This window comes from Rhinopithecus bieti, unplaced genomic scaffold, assembly GCF_001698545.2.
Source record: "Rhinopithecus bieti isolate Rb0 unplaced genomic scaffold, ASM169854v2 scaffold_27306, whole genome shotgun sequence".
Lineage (NCBI taxonomy): Eukaryota > Metazoa > Chordata > Mammalia > Primates > Cercopithecidae > Rhinopithecus > Rhinopithecus bieti.
Window position 1 is genome coordinate 899,000 of NW_016812395.1, and position 13,543 is coordinate 912,542.

The 13,543-nt window shown below is 36.1% G+C and overlaps 1 protein-coding gene across 1 annotated transcript in view; it reads left to right on the forward strand.

Moving 5' to 3' along the window:
- Nucleotides 1–13,543, forward strand: part of ARFGEF1 (ARF guanine nucleotide exchange factor 1) — a 118,197-nt gene that overhangs the window by 27,873 nt on the left and 76,781 nt on the right. The window contains 3 exon segments of the mRNA XM_017896306.1: nt 98–208; nt 11,057–11,232; nt 12,392–12,525. Of these exon segments, the coding sequence (XP_017751795.1) occupies nt 98–208; nt 11,057–11,232; nt 12,392–12,525 (421 nt within the window).

Consider the following 13,543-nt stretch of genomic DNA (forward strand, 5'->3'; position numbering starts at 1 on the left):
TATTCCTCATGGTTTAGGAGTTTTTCATCGTAAATGTTTAGTAAAAAGCTTCCCAAAAGTTAAAATAATGTTCTGTTGAATTTTTTTTCTTTTAAAGCATTATCTAAAAATGACATGTTATATGATGGAGAAAACCATGATTGTGAGGAAAAGCCACAAGACATTGTACAGAACATTGTAGAAGAAATGGTGAACATTGTTGTTGGAGGTAGTATACTTCATTCAAAATTATTTTATTCTGTCTATGGGATTTCATCTGACTGTGGAGACTTTGTAATGTGTAGAATATAAAGGACAAAATTAAAACGTTTGGAGCCAACCAATGGAAAGTTATAAATTCCACATTTAGGATTTTGGCCTTGATTCTAGAACATATGGGTTAATATGGAAGATTTTAGCACTGAGAAATGAAATGACTAGAACTATCCTTTAAGAAGCTAAGTCTGGAAATAGGAATTCCCAGTAGGAGACCAGCACAGTAATCAAAGCCTGGATAGGACAGAAACCGTGGAAATGGAGACAAAAATATGGATAAGTGATATAATGGATATTGAATCAAGAAGACTTTGTAACTGATTAAGTAGGTAAAGAAGAGAAAATAAAGTGTGTCAGAGGCCCTCGGGATTACCCCAGGGTTTGGTGATTTCACTGGAAGCTGTCATAGGACCCAGCGTATAGTTGTACTCACTGCATGATTTATTAGTGAAAAAGTACAAAACAGAATCATCAATAGGAAGAGGTAAATGGGATGAAGCCTGGAGAAAATCAGGTACATACTCCAAATATCTTCTCTCGGTGAAGCCATGCAGGATGCTCTTAATTCAAATTGTGAAGTGTTGTCTACCAGGGAAACTCATTAGAGACTCGGGGCCCAAGGTTTTTATTGGGGGCTGTTATGTAGGCACCTAGCATGTACCAAAATTCCAGGCTACCAGAAGGAGGGTTAGTGTTCAGCATAAATTACACTCTTTGTACAGTTTAGACATAGCCACTTTTATCAGTTCTGGGAATAGCGGGATCCCTCCCAAAATATAAGTTTCCAGGTGCCAGCCAAAGGCCAGTCTTGCAAGTAGGCCTTTCTAAGGATAGGCAGTCTCTGGCCTGCTATGTTACCTCTTTTCTGCACAGGTAGTATTTCAGTTTTTGAGCCCAAATGGATAGGTGGATGGTGATACTATTGGTAGAATTGAATCATCTTGGAAGATAAGTCACTTGGGAAAAAAGGCACTTACTTTCGGTATACTGAATTTGACCTTCAGGTTGGCCATCCGTGTGGAAATGATTATGAAATACATAATGGAAAATAAAACTCTGGCTCAAGAGTTGTCAAGGCAGGTGCTATAGATGGGAGTCATTCTGTTAAAATTAATAGTGAAGCCATGAGACTACCAAGTGGGAAATGGTAGAGACCGAAGAAGAGACCATGATTTGAAGAGTATGAATTTAAAATATATATTAAAAAAATAAAAAAATAGAGACAAAAAAATAGCAGTACATGCTCCTGTATTCTTTAAACATATAATAGTATAGTTAAGGAGTTGGCATGTTATGGCCCGTGGGCCAAATTCAGCCTGCTACCTATTTTTGTATGTAAAGTAATACTGTGACACAGCCATGCTTATTTGTTTTCATACTGCCTATAGAGAGGTCTTCTGTTGCACTACATAGGTAACGTTGAATAGTTCCAGTAGAGATTGTACGACCTCTAAAGCCTAAAATGTTTGTCATCTGGCCCTTTATTAAAAAAAATTCACCAGCACCTAACAGAATACAGAGCCTGAAGTGAAAGTTTTCATTTTTCTGCAACCTTTTACTTAGGAAAAACGTTAAACCCAGAGAAAAGTTCAAAAAAAGGTACAGGAAACACTTGTCATTTATCTGAATTCACTGATGGTTAACAATTTTGCTATGTTTGCTTTATGTATCTTTAAATACACATACACATAATGTATGTGTCTTTGCTGAACCATTTGAAAATCGGTTGTATACATCATGACATTTCACCCCTAAATACCTCACAGCATATATCTTCTCCAAATAAGAGCATTCTCATACATAAGCACAATTCCATTTTCATACCTAGGGAAATTAACATGATTTCAAGAATATCTAACATACGTATATTTTTCAGTGTTCCAAGTTTTCTCAAAATGTGTCCCTTATATCCTTTCTTTTCTTTTCTAGATCCAGAACTCAACCTGGGTACACTCTCATTTGCTTATCTGTCTCTTTAGTTTAGAACAAGTCCTCTTGATTTTTCTCCCCAACTTTCATGACATTTACTTTTTTGAAGAGTCTTTTGCTTTGTAGAATATTTCAAATTTTGCATTTATTGGATGGTTTCTTTACCATCCTGTATGAGTAGATTGAGATTGTCATCTACGTGATTAGTTTAGATTAAGCATATTTGGCAAAAATACTGCATAGGTGATATTAGTACTTAATATTACATCATATAAATTGGTACATAATGACAGGTTACCCCCCTGTTGGTGGTAGTGTTGGATCATTTGGTTAAGATGGTAATTATCAGCTATCTGTAAAGGAACATTTTTCATTTTGTAATTAATAGCTAATCTGAGGTGATACTTGGATACTTTGAGACCATATGAAAATTTATTCACCCAGTGTTTTTTTTTTCCCCCCAAGATGAGGTCTTGCTCTGTCACCCAGGCTGGGGTGTAGTGGTACAGTCTTGGCTTACTGCACCCTCGACCTCTTGGGCTCAAGCAGTCCTCCTGCCTTGGTCTCCTGAGTAGCTGAGTCTACAGTTACACACCACCATGCCCAGCTAGTTTTTGTATTTTTTTGTAGAGATGGGGTCCTGCTTGTGTTGTCCGGCCTGCACTTGAACTCCTGGCCTCAAGTGATTCTCCCACCTCAGCCTCCCTAAGTGCTGAGATTACAGGTTTTAGCACCCATTTGATGATCCTTGCCTTACTCAGATACTGGGTTGCAATATAGCAATTTTCTAATTCTTAACATTCATTGACATTTTTCTATAGAGAAGAACTCTCCCACCCTGCACCACCCACCCCCCTTTAAAAAATAATACCATGGGCTTAATGAATTATTTTACTATTTTATGTATTATAATCCTGTATCATCATGATTTATATTTTTTGTCTGCCAGTAGGAATCCCTTCAAGCTAACACCCACGTTCTTTTGATGTGATTCCATTAGTCTTTGAGCTTTTCCTTTATGTTTGGAACAGAAAGATGTTCCAGGTTCACCTTCAACTTCCCTTTTCCTCAGCCCTGGAATCAGCTAGTTCTCCAAAGAGTCTTTGTCCTTTTTAGTGGGCAGTTGTTCTTAGAAACCAAGAATTGGTTACAAGGTGCTCTTGTTGCTAGCTGCTGAGATGTCCTTACTTACAGGCCCTTCCAATGGATAGAGATAAGGAAACGTATATACAATTAGTCTTAAGTTCCTATTTGTAGTTCTGCTTCACATCCAATACCACAAGGTTTCTCCTCATCTTTCTGTACTTCCTATTTGTATCTTCTCTTTCTTACAGTGAAAACCCAGATTCTCAACAGGATGCCATTACCACCAGCAAACCTATAAAGTTCAAGATTTCTCTGTAATTATATGTATCCTTAAATATATCCTACTAAAGATGAGTGAGAGTACTATTTTGAAAAAGTTACTTGTATTATTTTATTGGTTCATTTTTTAAAATATGAAGAATATTTACATGATTCAAAGTCAAAATTACATAAAATGCTTACTTGGAGAACTCCATCAGCTCCTTCCTTCTCTGATCCTCCTTCTATGAGTAATCACTTTCACTAGCTTTTAGTTTTTGTCTGGAGTTTAGGGGGTTGTGCGTACATGTCTGCTTGTATGTAAGAGATGTAAGCAAAGGAGTATTTTTTATTTCCCTTTCTCACATTTTTTGTTAGAGTACTGCATCTATGTGTGTGTTGCTTTTTTTTCACCTAACATATATTAGAAATAGTTCTATTTCAGTTGATAGAGATTTTCTTCTTTTCTCTTGTGGCTTTCTGCATAGTACTACCTTATGCAGATATATCATAGTTTATTCAGCCAGCCCCTGTTGTACTTAGGTTGTTTCCAGTGTTTTGCTGTTACAAATAATGCTGCAGTGAATAACTTTGTACATCTGTATTGTTTCATATTTATGGAAGTTTATCTTCAGGGCAAATTCCTAGAAATGAGATTATTGGGTCAAATGATAAATATGAATATCTGTTAGCTATTGCTAAATTCGTCTTTATAGGTGTTGTGCCATTTTGCACTCTTACCATTAATCTATAAGAGTGCCTTTTTCTCCACAGCTGGTAGTACTAAAAAATTTTGAGTTTTTACCAACCTGATAGGTGAGAAATTTATCTAGTAGATAATTTTTATTTATCTAGTAGATTTTTAATGTGCATTTCTCTATGAGTGAAATTAAACATCTTTTCATACCTGTAGGATCAATTGATATCTTTGAGTGAGTCATTTATTCATATCTTCTGTTCATTATTTTGGTCATCAAGGAGTCGCACCCGCCCCCCCCGTTTGTTTGAGACGCGAGGCTGGAGTGCAGTGGCCAGATCTCAGCTCACTGCAAGCTCCGCCTCCTGGGTTTATGCCATTCTCCTGCCTCAGCCTCTCGAGTAGCTGGGACTACAGGCGCCTGCCACCTCGCCCGGCTAGTTTTTTGTATTTTTTAGTAGAGACAGGGTTTCACCGTGTTAGCCAGGATGGTCTCGATCTCCTGACCTCATGATCCGCCCGTCTCGGCCTCCCAAAGTGCTGGGATTACAGGCTTGAGCCACCGCGCCCGGCCTCCTTTTCCCCTTAAGAATCTTTTATGTATCAGGATTCTGTGATATATTTTACAGATACTTTCTCTCAGTTTATTGTTTGCCCAAGTCTTTTGATCTTATGGTGTGTCTTGCTGTACATCATTTTTAAAATATTTTTTCATACATGCCTGCATATATATTATATATGTTTAAGATAAATGGGAATATACTGTACTTACAGTTTGATAATCTGCCTTTTTCACATATTAAACTATATCCATTCACATCCATTTGTATTTCATTCTATCACTGGACCATAATTTATTTAAATAATCTCCTGTTAATACTAGGATTTAGATTATTTCCAGGTTTTTTAGATTATTTTTTGCTTTTTATAAACATTGCTGTGATATACATTCTTAACTATAGACATCTTTTTGCACTTTTGGATAAATTATAAAGAAGGAATAGCTTGATCAAGGTGTATGAATATTTAAAAATATGTATATAGTGCATAATGTCACTGTAATGATGGTTGTTGTATTGTTTTAATTTTCATTTGATTATTTGCAGGGTCAAAACATAGGCAGTTATTTTTATAGGTCAAACATTGGCACTTTTGTATATTTCAACTGAACATCATTGGACTACTTATCCTTTTTTGAATTACTGTTCTTGTCTTTCGCGTATTTTTCCTTTTCTTTCTTTTGTTCTTATTTTCAAGATTTCTTCATACTAAGAAATTATTCCTTGTTCAGTGTATTGTAAATATTTTTTCTACTCGGTCTTTGTTTTGTTTGAAACTTTGCTTATATTATTTTCTTTTTCTTTTTTCTGTTTTTTGTTTTTGAGATAGAATCTTGCTCTGTCGTCCAGGCTGGAGTGCAATGGCAAGATCTTGGCTCACTGCAACCTCTGCCTCTCAGGTTCAAGCAGTTCTCCTGCCTCAGCCTCCCGAGTAGCTGGGATTACAGGTGCACACCACCATGCCCGGCTAATTTTTGTATTTTTTTTTTTTTTAGTAGAGATGGGGTTTCACAATGTTCGCCAGGCTGGTCTTGAACTCCTGACTTTGTGATCCACCCGCCTTGGCCTCCCAAAGTGCTGAGATTACCGGCATGAGCCACTGCACATACTTGACCACAAAAAAAAAATTTTAAGATTGTCTTTTTATTTGTGGTTTCTGTTTTTGTCTTGCTTAAAATGGATTTTACCACCCTAAGATTATAAAATACACTACCATACCTTTTCTAATACTTTGTTTTATTTTTTGACTTTAGCTCTTTAATTCATCTCAGATTTATTTTTCTGTATGGTGTGAAATTGTATAGCTAATTATAACCTATGGAAATAATCATTTCTCAATTAATTTGAAATGAAAATTTTATCCTAAATGGTTCTGTGTTTTGAGTTTTCTGTACAGTTGTAATGAGCCACTTGTCTGTTCCTAACCAGTGTTGAATTATGTAAAATAGTTTGGTTTTATAGTATATTTTGATTTTCATAGTGCAAGGCCTCCCTCTTCAATTTTTTTCTTTAGTTTTAATTTTGTATTCTATGGGATCAATTTTAAAATATCTATTAAATGTATTTTTTTAGGTGAACTTTAGAACCACTTTATTAAGTTCAAAATTAAAGCTTACTTAGTAATTCAAATTGTAATGTGCTTATAAATTAACTTGGGAAGATAATATCTTCTTTGCAACAGTATCGAGTCTTTTCCTCCAGAAACATGAAAAGTTCATTTAGTCAAGTCTTTCATGTCATTCAGGAAAGTTTTATTGTTTTCTTCCTTTGGCTCTTGCACATTTTTTGTTAAATTATTTCTATATTTTTGGTTTAGTTTTGATAATATTTTGGTTGAGTCCTTTCTTCTCTGTTCCCTAATTTAATTGGAATATAGAAAAATTCTTGCTTTTCCATATTTATCTCCTACTTGGTCACCTTCTGAACTCGTATTATTTCTAAAAGGTTTTCATTTGGCTATTTTTTCTAAGTGAATAATGATATTTTTATCTTTGTCTCTTCCTTTACAGCATTTATACCTTATTTTTGTTTGTTTTTTTCTGTTACATTACATTGGCTAGAACCTCCAGAAAATGATGAGTAGCGTTAATGATGGCAAGGATCTTCATTTTTTTTTTAATATTATTGCTATTTTTCAACTTTAAATTTGATGATTGCTTTTGTTTTTGGAGGATACTCTTTATCAAATTGAGTAAGTTTTCTTGTTTGTAGTTTATTAAAAGATACTTTTATCTTTTGTACATATATGACTGTGTGTGCATGGGTATGAATTTAACTTGTTTTTTAAATCAGGAGTAGCAGGGTTTTTTTGTGCCTTTTCGTCATTCTAGAAATATTTTCTTTGTTATTGTCATTAATTCTTCTTCATCCTTTCTGTTCTTTTCCACATCTCACACTATACAGATGTTGAATATTCTAGATCATGTCCTTGATTGCTATTGCAATCTTCTCTAATTTCCATCATTTTGTGTTAGGGTTTTACATTCAATGAGAATGTTACAAGAGTTTTTCCACTTTGCAAATATTTTTTAGTAATATCCATTCTACTGCTTTTCCAATGTAGTTTTGTTTCAGTAATGTTTTCATCCCTAAGAACCCCGTTTTTCTCTGAGCTGCTTTTTTTTAATAGCACTTTGCTTTTGTGTATTATTGCAACATTCCTTCACTTATCACTGACTGTACTAACTGTAACTGTCCCAGCTATGAAATCTAATTCCCCATTTGCTCAGATTGCTGTCCTTTGTCTTCCCTTTTGAGCTGTAAGCTTTATGTTTTTGCCTGTTTGTAGAAAGAGAGGCTAGATTTGATCAATCTACTTTCAGTAATTGTGTATATGTTTTTTCTATTTCTTGTGAGGCCTTCCTTTCCAAAATTCATGAGGTGACTGTGGTCCAAAGGCAGACCTCATTTCTAAGCTGAGAGCAAAGAAGCAATTACCTCCCTTGAGCAGGGTGGCTCTAGTGACCCTTGGGCTGTGTAGGCCCATATCATTCACCATGTTGTCAACACAAACCAAAGTCAAGTGAAGCTTGGGATGAATGCTATACACTTTTTATATATTCTACACTGAGGGGGATCTTCATACTTGTTGATTTGTTCTCACTCTCCCACCCTTGCCAGGGAATCTTAGGCTGGCATCATTCAGAAATGGCTTTAATTGGAAATAACTAAGTAGAAACAGAGTAGGAGCCTAGAACCTTTGTTGGTTTTCCCTCCGTGTTTATTGCAGCATTCCCAGTTAGCTGAGATACTGCTCTCCTTTCCTGGTCTACTCGTTCTGTTAGGAGACCTACTAAACAATCTACTTTAATTAGCAGGCAGTGATCAAATACAGTCTAGATGATCATGGCTGTGGTCAGCTCTATTGATAGACATTGGCATGGTTCCCCAAGCTCTTTGATTTGCGTCTTCCCTGCTACCTCATAGCACTTTGCCATTCTAGGCTTTGAAGTCTTTAGAACCCAAGTGGTAAAACAATCATATCTCTCAGGTAGGCCTATTCTTTGCATATGTTCAGTCATAAGCAATAAATTAAATAGCTTTTCTTTTGATCTCAACCTACTTTCTGGGAATTCCTCAAAGTTTATGATCCAGTGATATGCTTCTTAGTTTATCAGCGTTATTAAAAGTACATCTCTTGTTTATATGCTTTTTTTTTTTGTAATTTCAGTGGGATTTGTCAAAGGAGAAGGTAAATTGGTAGGCTCAATTCACTGCCTTGAAAGTAGAAGTTTGCTTCTATGTTTAAAGGATAATTAGAGGAAAAAACATGAGACAGTAGTAATATCTAACTGTATTAAGTGCTTCCTGTATATCCCAAATGATTTTATATGCTTGTATTTATTCATTTACTCTTCCCTCAAACACTGGGATGTTTAGGTACTATTACTATCCCCTCTTTACAAATGAGAAAACTAAAGCAATGAGTGATTATTCCTTTCAAAGAAGTGATAAAGTGAAGATTTCAGCCTACAGGGATGTGGCTTCAAAGTCTAAAAAGAAAATCAGGAAATGTTTTCAGTTTCTTTGAGAAATTTCTTGAGATGGAAAGGAGAAAAGTAATGTCAAAGAACACTGAGTATTCATTTGAGAAATTTAATAAAAAGAGGGAAGAAAATGGACAAGAACTGAGGTGTAGCAAGAGGTGAAGGAAGATTTTATGTGTGTGTGTGTGAAAATATTTGAATGTTTATTGGATAATGGGGAAGTTCTAGTTGTGTAAACAAAATTGAAAACCCAATGTTAAAATACTTAGTGGAGGACGATACTGTTGAAGGCAAAAGAGATGTATTTTGTGGTGCTGCAAGAGACTGTGGGAGCCTATGTTAAATTACCTGATTTTTAGCTAAGTAGTAGGTGGAAGTCATTTGTTAATGGGAGGTGGGGAGAATCATAGGAAGAGATGTAATTGGGTACAGAGAGAATAAGTTTTGGAATAAGTACTCTGGGGAATGAGATAGGAACTCAGTTTCTAATAATCATTGTTTGTTTGTTTTTTTTTCTGAGTCTTTCCACAGTCTTTACATATGTAAGCATTCTTTTTTTAAAAAAATTTTTTGTAGCGATGGTGTCTCACTATGTTGCCCAGGCTGATCTTGAGCTCCTGACCTCAAGTGATCCTCCTATCTTGGCCTCCCAGAGTACTGGGATTATAGGCATGAGCCACCGTGCCTGGCCTATGCATTCTTTATATATGTAATATATAAAAGCTATAGTGGTATTTAGCGCATCAGATATTAGCATATTAAAGCTCCAGAAGTCCTCTAAGAAAGCATCTGTTTTGTATAACAGTTTTCATAATGTATTTTATTACTGAATATATTTTTCATTTTATACTAATGCAAAACTTGCTTCGGAATTATCCAGGGTTTTTTGTTGTTGTTGTTTTTTGAGATGGCGTCTTGCTCTGACAGGCTAGAGTGCAGTGGTGGTATCTTGGCTTACTGCAACCTTCACCTCCCGGGTTCAAGTGATTCTCCTGCCTCAGTCTCCCGAGTAGCTGGGAATACAGGCGCCTGCCACCATGCCTGACTTATTTTTGTATTTTCAGTAGAGACGAGGTTTCACCATGTTGGCCAGGCTAGTCTCCAACTCCTGACCTCGTGATCCACCTGCCTCGGCCCCCCAAAGTGCTGGGATTACAGGTGGGAGCCACTGCACCCAGCCTATCCAGTTTCATCTATTCCAGGGTGTTCTGACTTGGAGAGGAGAAAGCAACTTCTGGGTAGGAGAACCAGAAGCTGCTACTCTTTTCGTATTACTTGAGTCACTCAAAGTTGGAGACATGTTACCAATTAGTAACAAAATTAGTAATAACTACCACTTACTGAGTACCAGTTTTATTCTTTATGTCTTATATCTGTGTTTTGGTGGTTCCTCATAGACCTTATTATTTCTGTTACTTAGGAAGAAACCCAGGCAAAGACAGATGAAATAATTTACCCAATTAACTGGAGAAGACATGATTGAAACACAGGTCTTTAATATTTCAGAATCTGTGTTCTTTATAGTACAGCTTGTGTCTCTCATACTGTCTTACAGTTTTCTTTCAATTGGTAGCATGAAAGAGTTTCATTATACCTAGAGTAGTTCTGGAACTTGGTATTATTTTTATTATCTCTGTTTATTCTACCAGAAGTCATTTGTTTTTGTTTATATTAATTACAAGTATGATCACTCAAAGTGACCTAGTGAAAAATTTTCAGTGGTGTAGGTCATTATTTCCCTGGCTGTGTTCCAAAGAACGTAGATTGTTAGATATTCATAGGAATTCTAAAAACGGGAAGGGGGCTCATGGTAAAATAAATTTTGGAAACACTACATACTGTATATGCTTGGAGAGTTTTGTACATATTAGCGTCTTAAAGGCTATAATAAAGAAACCTATTTCCCAGCATTTCCTGAACTAATTTGACAGTGAGATATTTTTTCGAGGAATTTGTCTTCACATCTCAAGTCATTAGCATTCATCAAAACCCAGTTCAGTAAATGCTAATATAGACAAAAAGTAAGCTTCTGTTTTGGCACATCCTGGTTAGTCTTTCATCAGCTAAGTGTGTTTCATTGCCAGAGCAACTTAAGGATTGTATTTGGAAGTATGCCAGATGCATACTTATTTAGTAGTAAGTATGCTAACCTTTAAATGGTGCCAATACATATTTTACTTCACATTGCTTTCCTGCCACTGTTTCATTTTAAGTACTCTATGCTTTTTAAATACACTTCAGTTAAGTCAGATACATTTGCATGGTTTTTATTCTTATCATTTTAGATATGGGAGAAGGGACTGCTATAAATGCAAGCGCAGATGGCAACATTGGAACGATAGAGGATGGTAGTGACAGTGAGAATATTCAAGCAAATGGAATTCCAGGAACACCAATTTCTGTTGCATATACACCATCCTTACCTGATGATAGATTGTCAGTCTCTTCCAATGATACTCAGGTATAAATGGAGGGGTGGGGAGGGGGAGAAATCCTGTTAATCTTACAAATTTACAGGCTACCACCACCTTGTCATGAGTATTTTCAGCTGATGCTGCTGCCTGATTTTATTTAGTTTGGGGAAATAAGAAAATTGGGGGTTTTTTCCTTCATTTATATAAATTACAGCGATTTTTTTCCCCTTCATATTTTGATAGTTACATTTCCAACTTTAAGGTATGTCTCATCTATATTTTCATCTTCTCCACACCCATCTACCAATTGAATTAACATTTAATAAGAACATTCTTATTACATATTCACAAGATAATTCTGGTATGGGCAGAATATTCCTAATCTGAAATTCAAAATGCTCCAAATCCAAAACTTTTTGAGTGCCAAGATGACGGTCAAAGGTCATACACAAAGGAAATGCTTATTGGAGAATTCCACATTTTGGATTTTGGGTTTAGTATGCTCAATCGGTATAATGCAGATAGTCCAAAATCCAAAAAAATCTGAAACCCAAAACACTTCTGGTCCCAAGCATTTCAGGTAGCTCAACCTGTGTTGCAGGGTGAGAAAACTTAGAAATTTAGGGAACTTCACCTTAACCTTTGTTTAGGGCTGCAAAGAAATCAGTACCTTGGTAATGACAGATTCTTTTCCTCCTTCCTACCCTGTATTTTGTGTGTAAAAATCTGCCTTTTTAGGTAAAGGAGTCCTCCACTAAGTGTCCCATATTTAGGAGTAGGTTTTCTTGACTTGGTTGACCTTCAGTTTATGTTTGCCCACAGCAAGACAAAAAATAAAATAGGACAAAAGCATGAAACAGTCAATGACAGGTAGTAGGGAGTATAATTTAGTCTTTGGATAGGATCTTGTCAGGCATGATGTATCAGGTTTTTTGTCAGTGATAGTATGAGCTGGGTAAATTTTAAGAGTTTATTTGGTTTATTAATAAGGAATATTTTAAAGTGCATTTTAAAGGTATTTATTGTTGGGTGTGGTCCGTGGAGTATAAAAGAAAAACAATGTGGCAGATTCCCTCATCTGGTTCCCCTTGCAATAGTGGGGGAATCTCCACCTCTTAGTGAATTGAATGAAATACAGTAGAAGGCTGAAATGATTTTACACTGGCAAATATCTCTAAAATTTTCATGGTATGTTAACTTGTTTAGGAATCTGGAAATTCTTCAGGACCTTCACCTGGTGCTAAGTTTTCCCACATTTTACAAAAGGATGCCTTTCTAGTATTCAGGTCATTGTGTAAACTGTCAATGAAACCACTGTCAGATGGACCGCCAGATCCAAAGTAAGTTATTAACTGTTTTGCCTGACAAATAGAGGTTTTTAGGCTCGAAACTTACTGATAAGGTAATGTTTGGATTTTCTTTTGTTCTTTTTGTCCTATAGAACCATAAAAAAAAGTGGGTGGAGGGGAGGTATTTTACGTTTAAGAAAAAAGTATTGAAAAACAATGCAAAACTGCTGGAGTAGATAACTTACACTATTTCCTAAAGGGTATGTGACTTACACTATTTTCTAAAAACAAAAAGTTTCAACATTGCTGGGATAGATAACTTACGCTATTTCCTAAAGGGTATGACAGCATTCTAGAATAGTGCCTGGTGCATAGGAGGGGCTCAGTAAGTGTTATCAAGTGAATGAATTAGTGAATTCTTATTTCCATATAAGTAACTTTGGAGCTAATGTAACCCTGTATCCCAGCCCTAGGTTTCTAAAAACTGCCAGTCAAAAGGTACTAAAACGTAAAAGAAAGAGATCTTAAAAGTTGTAATGAAAGATAATGCATATTCATTAAGGTCTGACAAAATGCCCTAGGATGATATCTTTCTCTATTGGGATCAGGAAGAACTTTGAGTTAGGAGCCACTTGTCTAATTTTCATGTTAGATTAAACCCTAGGAAAGTGCCATTTTTGTAAGTCGTAAATGGTCAGGTATCTCTCATATGATTCAAATGTAACTAATTACTCTTGAGATTGAGTTTGGTAGTTATATGAGTTGCCCGCCTCTCTAATACTGCAAGCATGATGTATTACAGTATGACAATTTTAAAACTTTCTGGAGAAAGAAACCTAAGGACAGACCATAACTTTAAGAAAGGGATATTGGCCGGGCGCGGTGGCTCAAGCCTGTAATCCCAGCACTTTGGGAGGCCGAGACGGGCGGATCATGAGGTCAGGAGATCGAGACCATCCTGGCTAACACGGTGAAACCCTGTCTCTACTAAAAAATACAAAAAACTAGCCGGGCGAGGTGGCGGGCGCCTGTAGTCCCAGCTACTCGGGAGGCTGAGGCAGGAGAATGG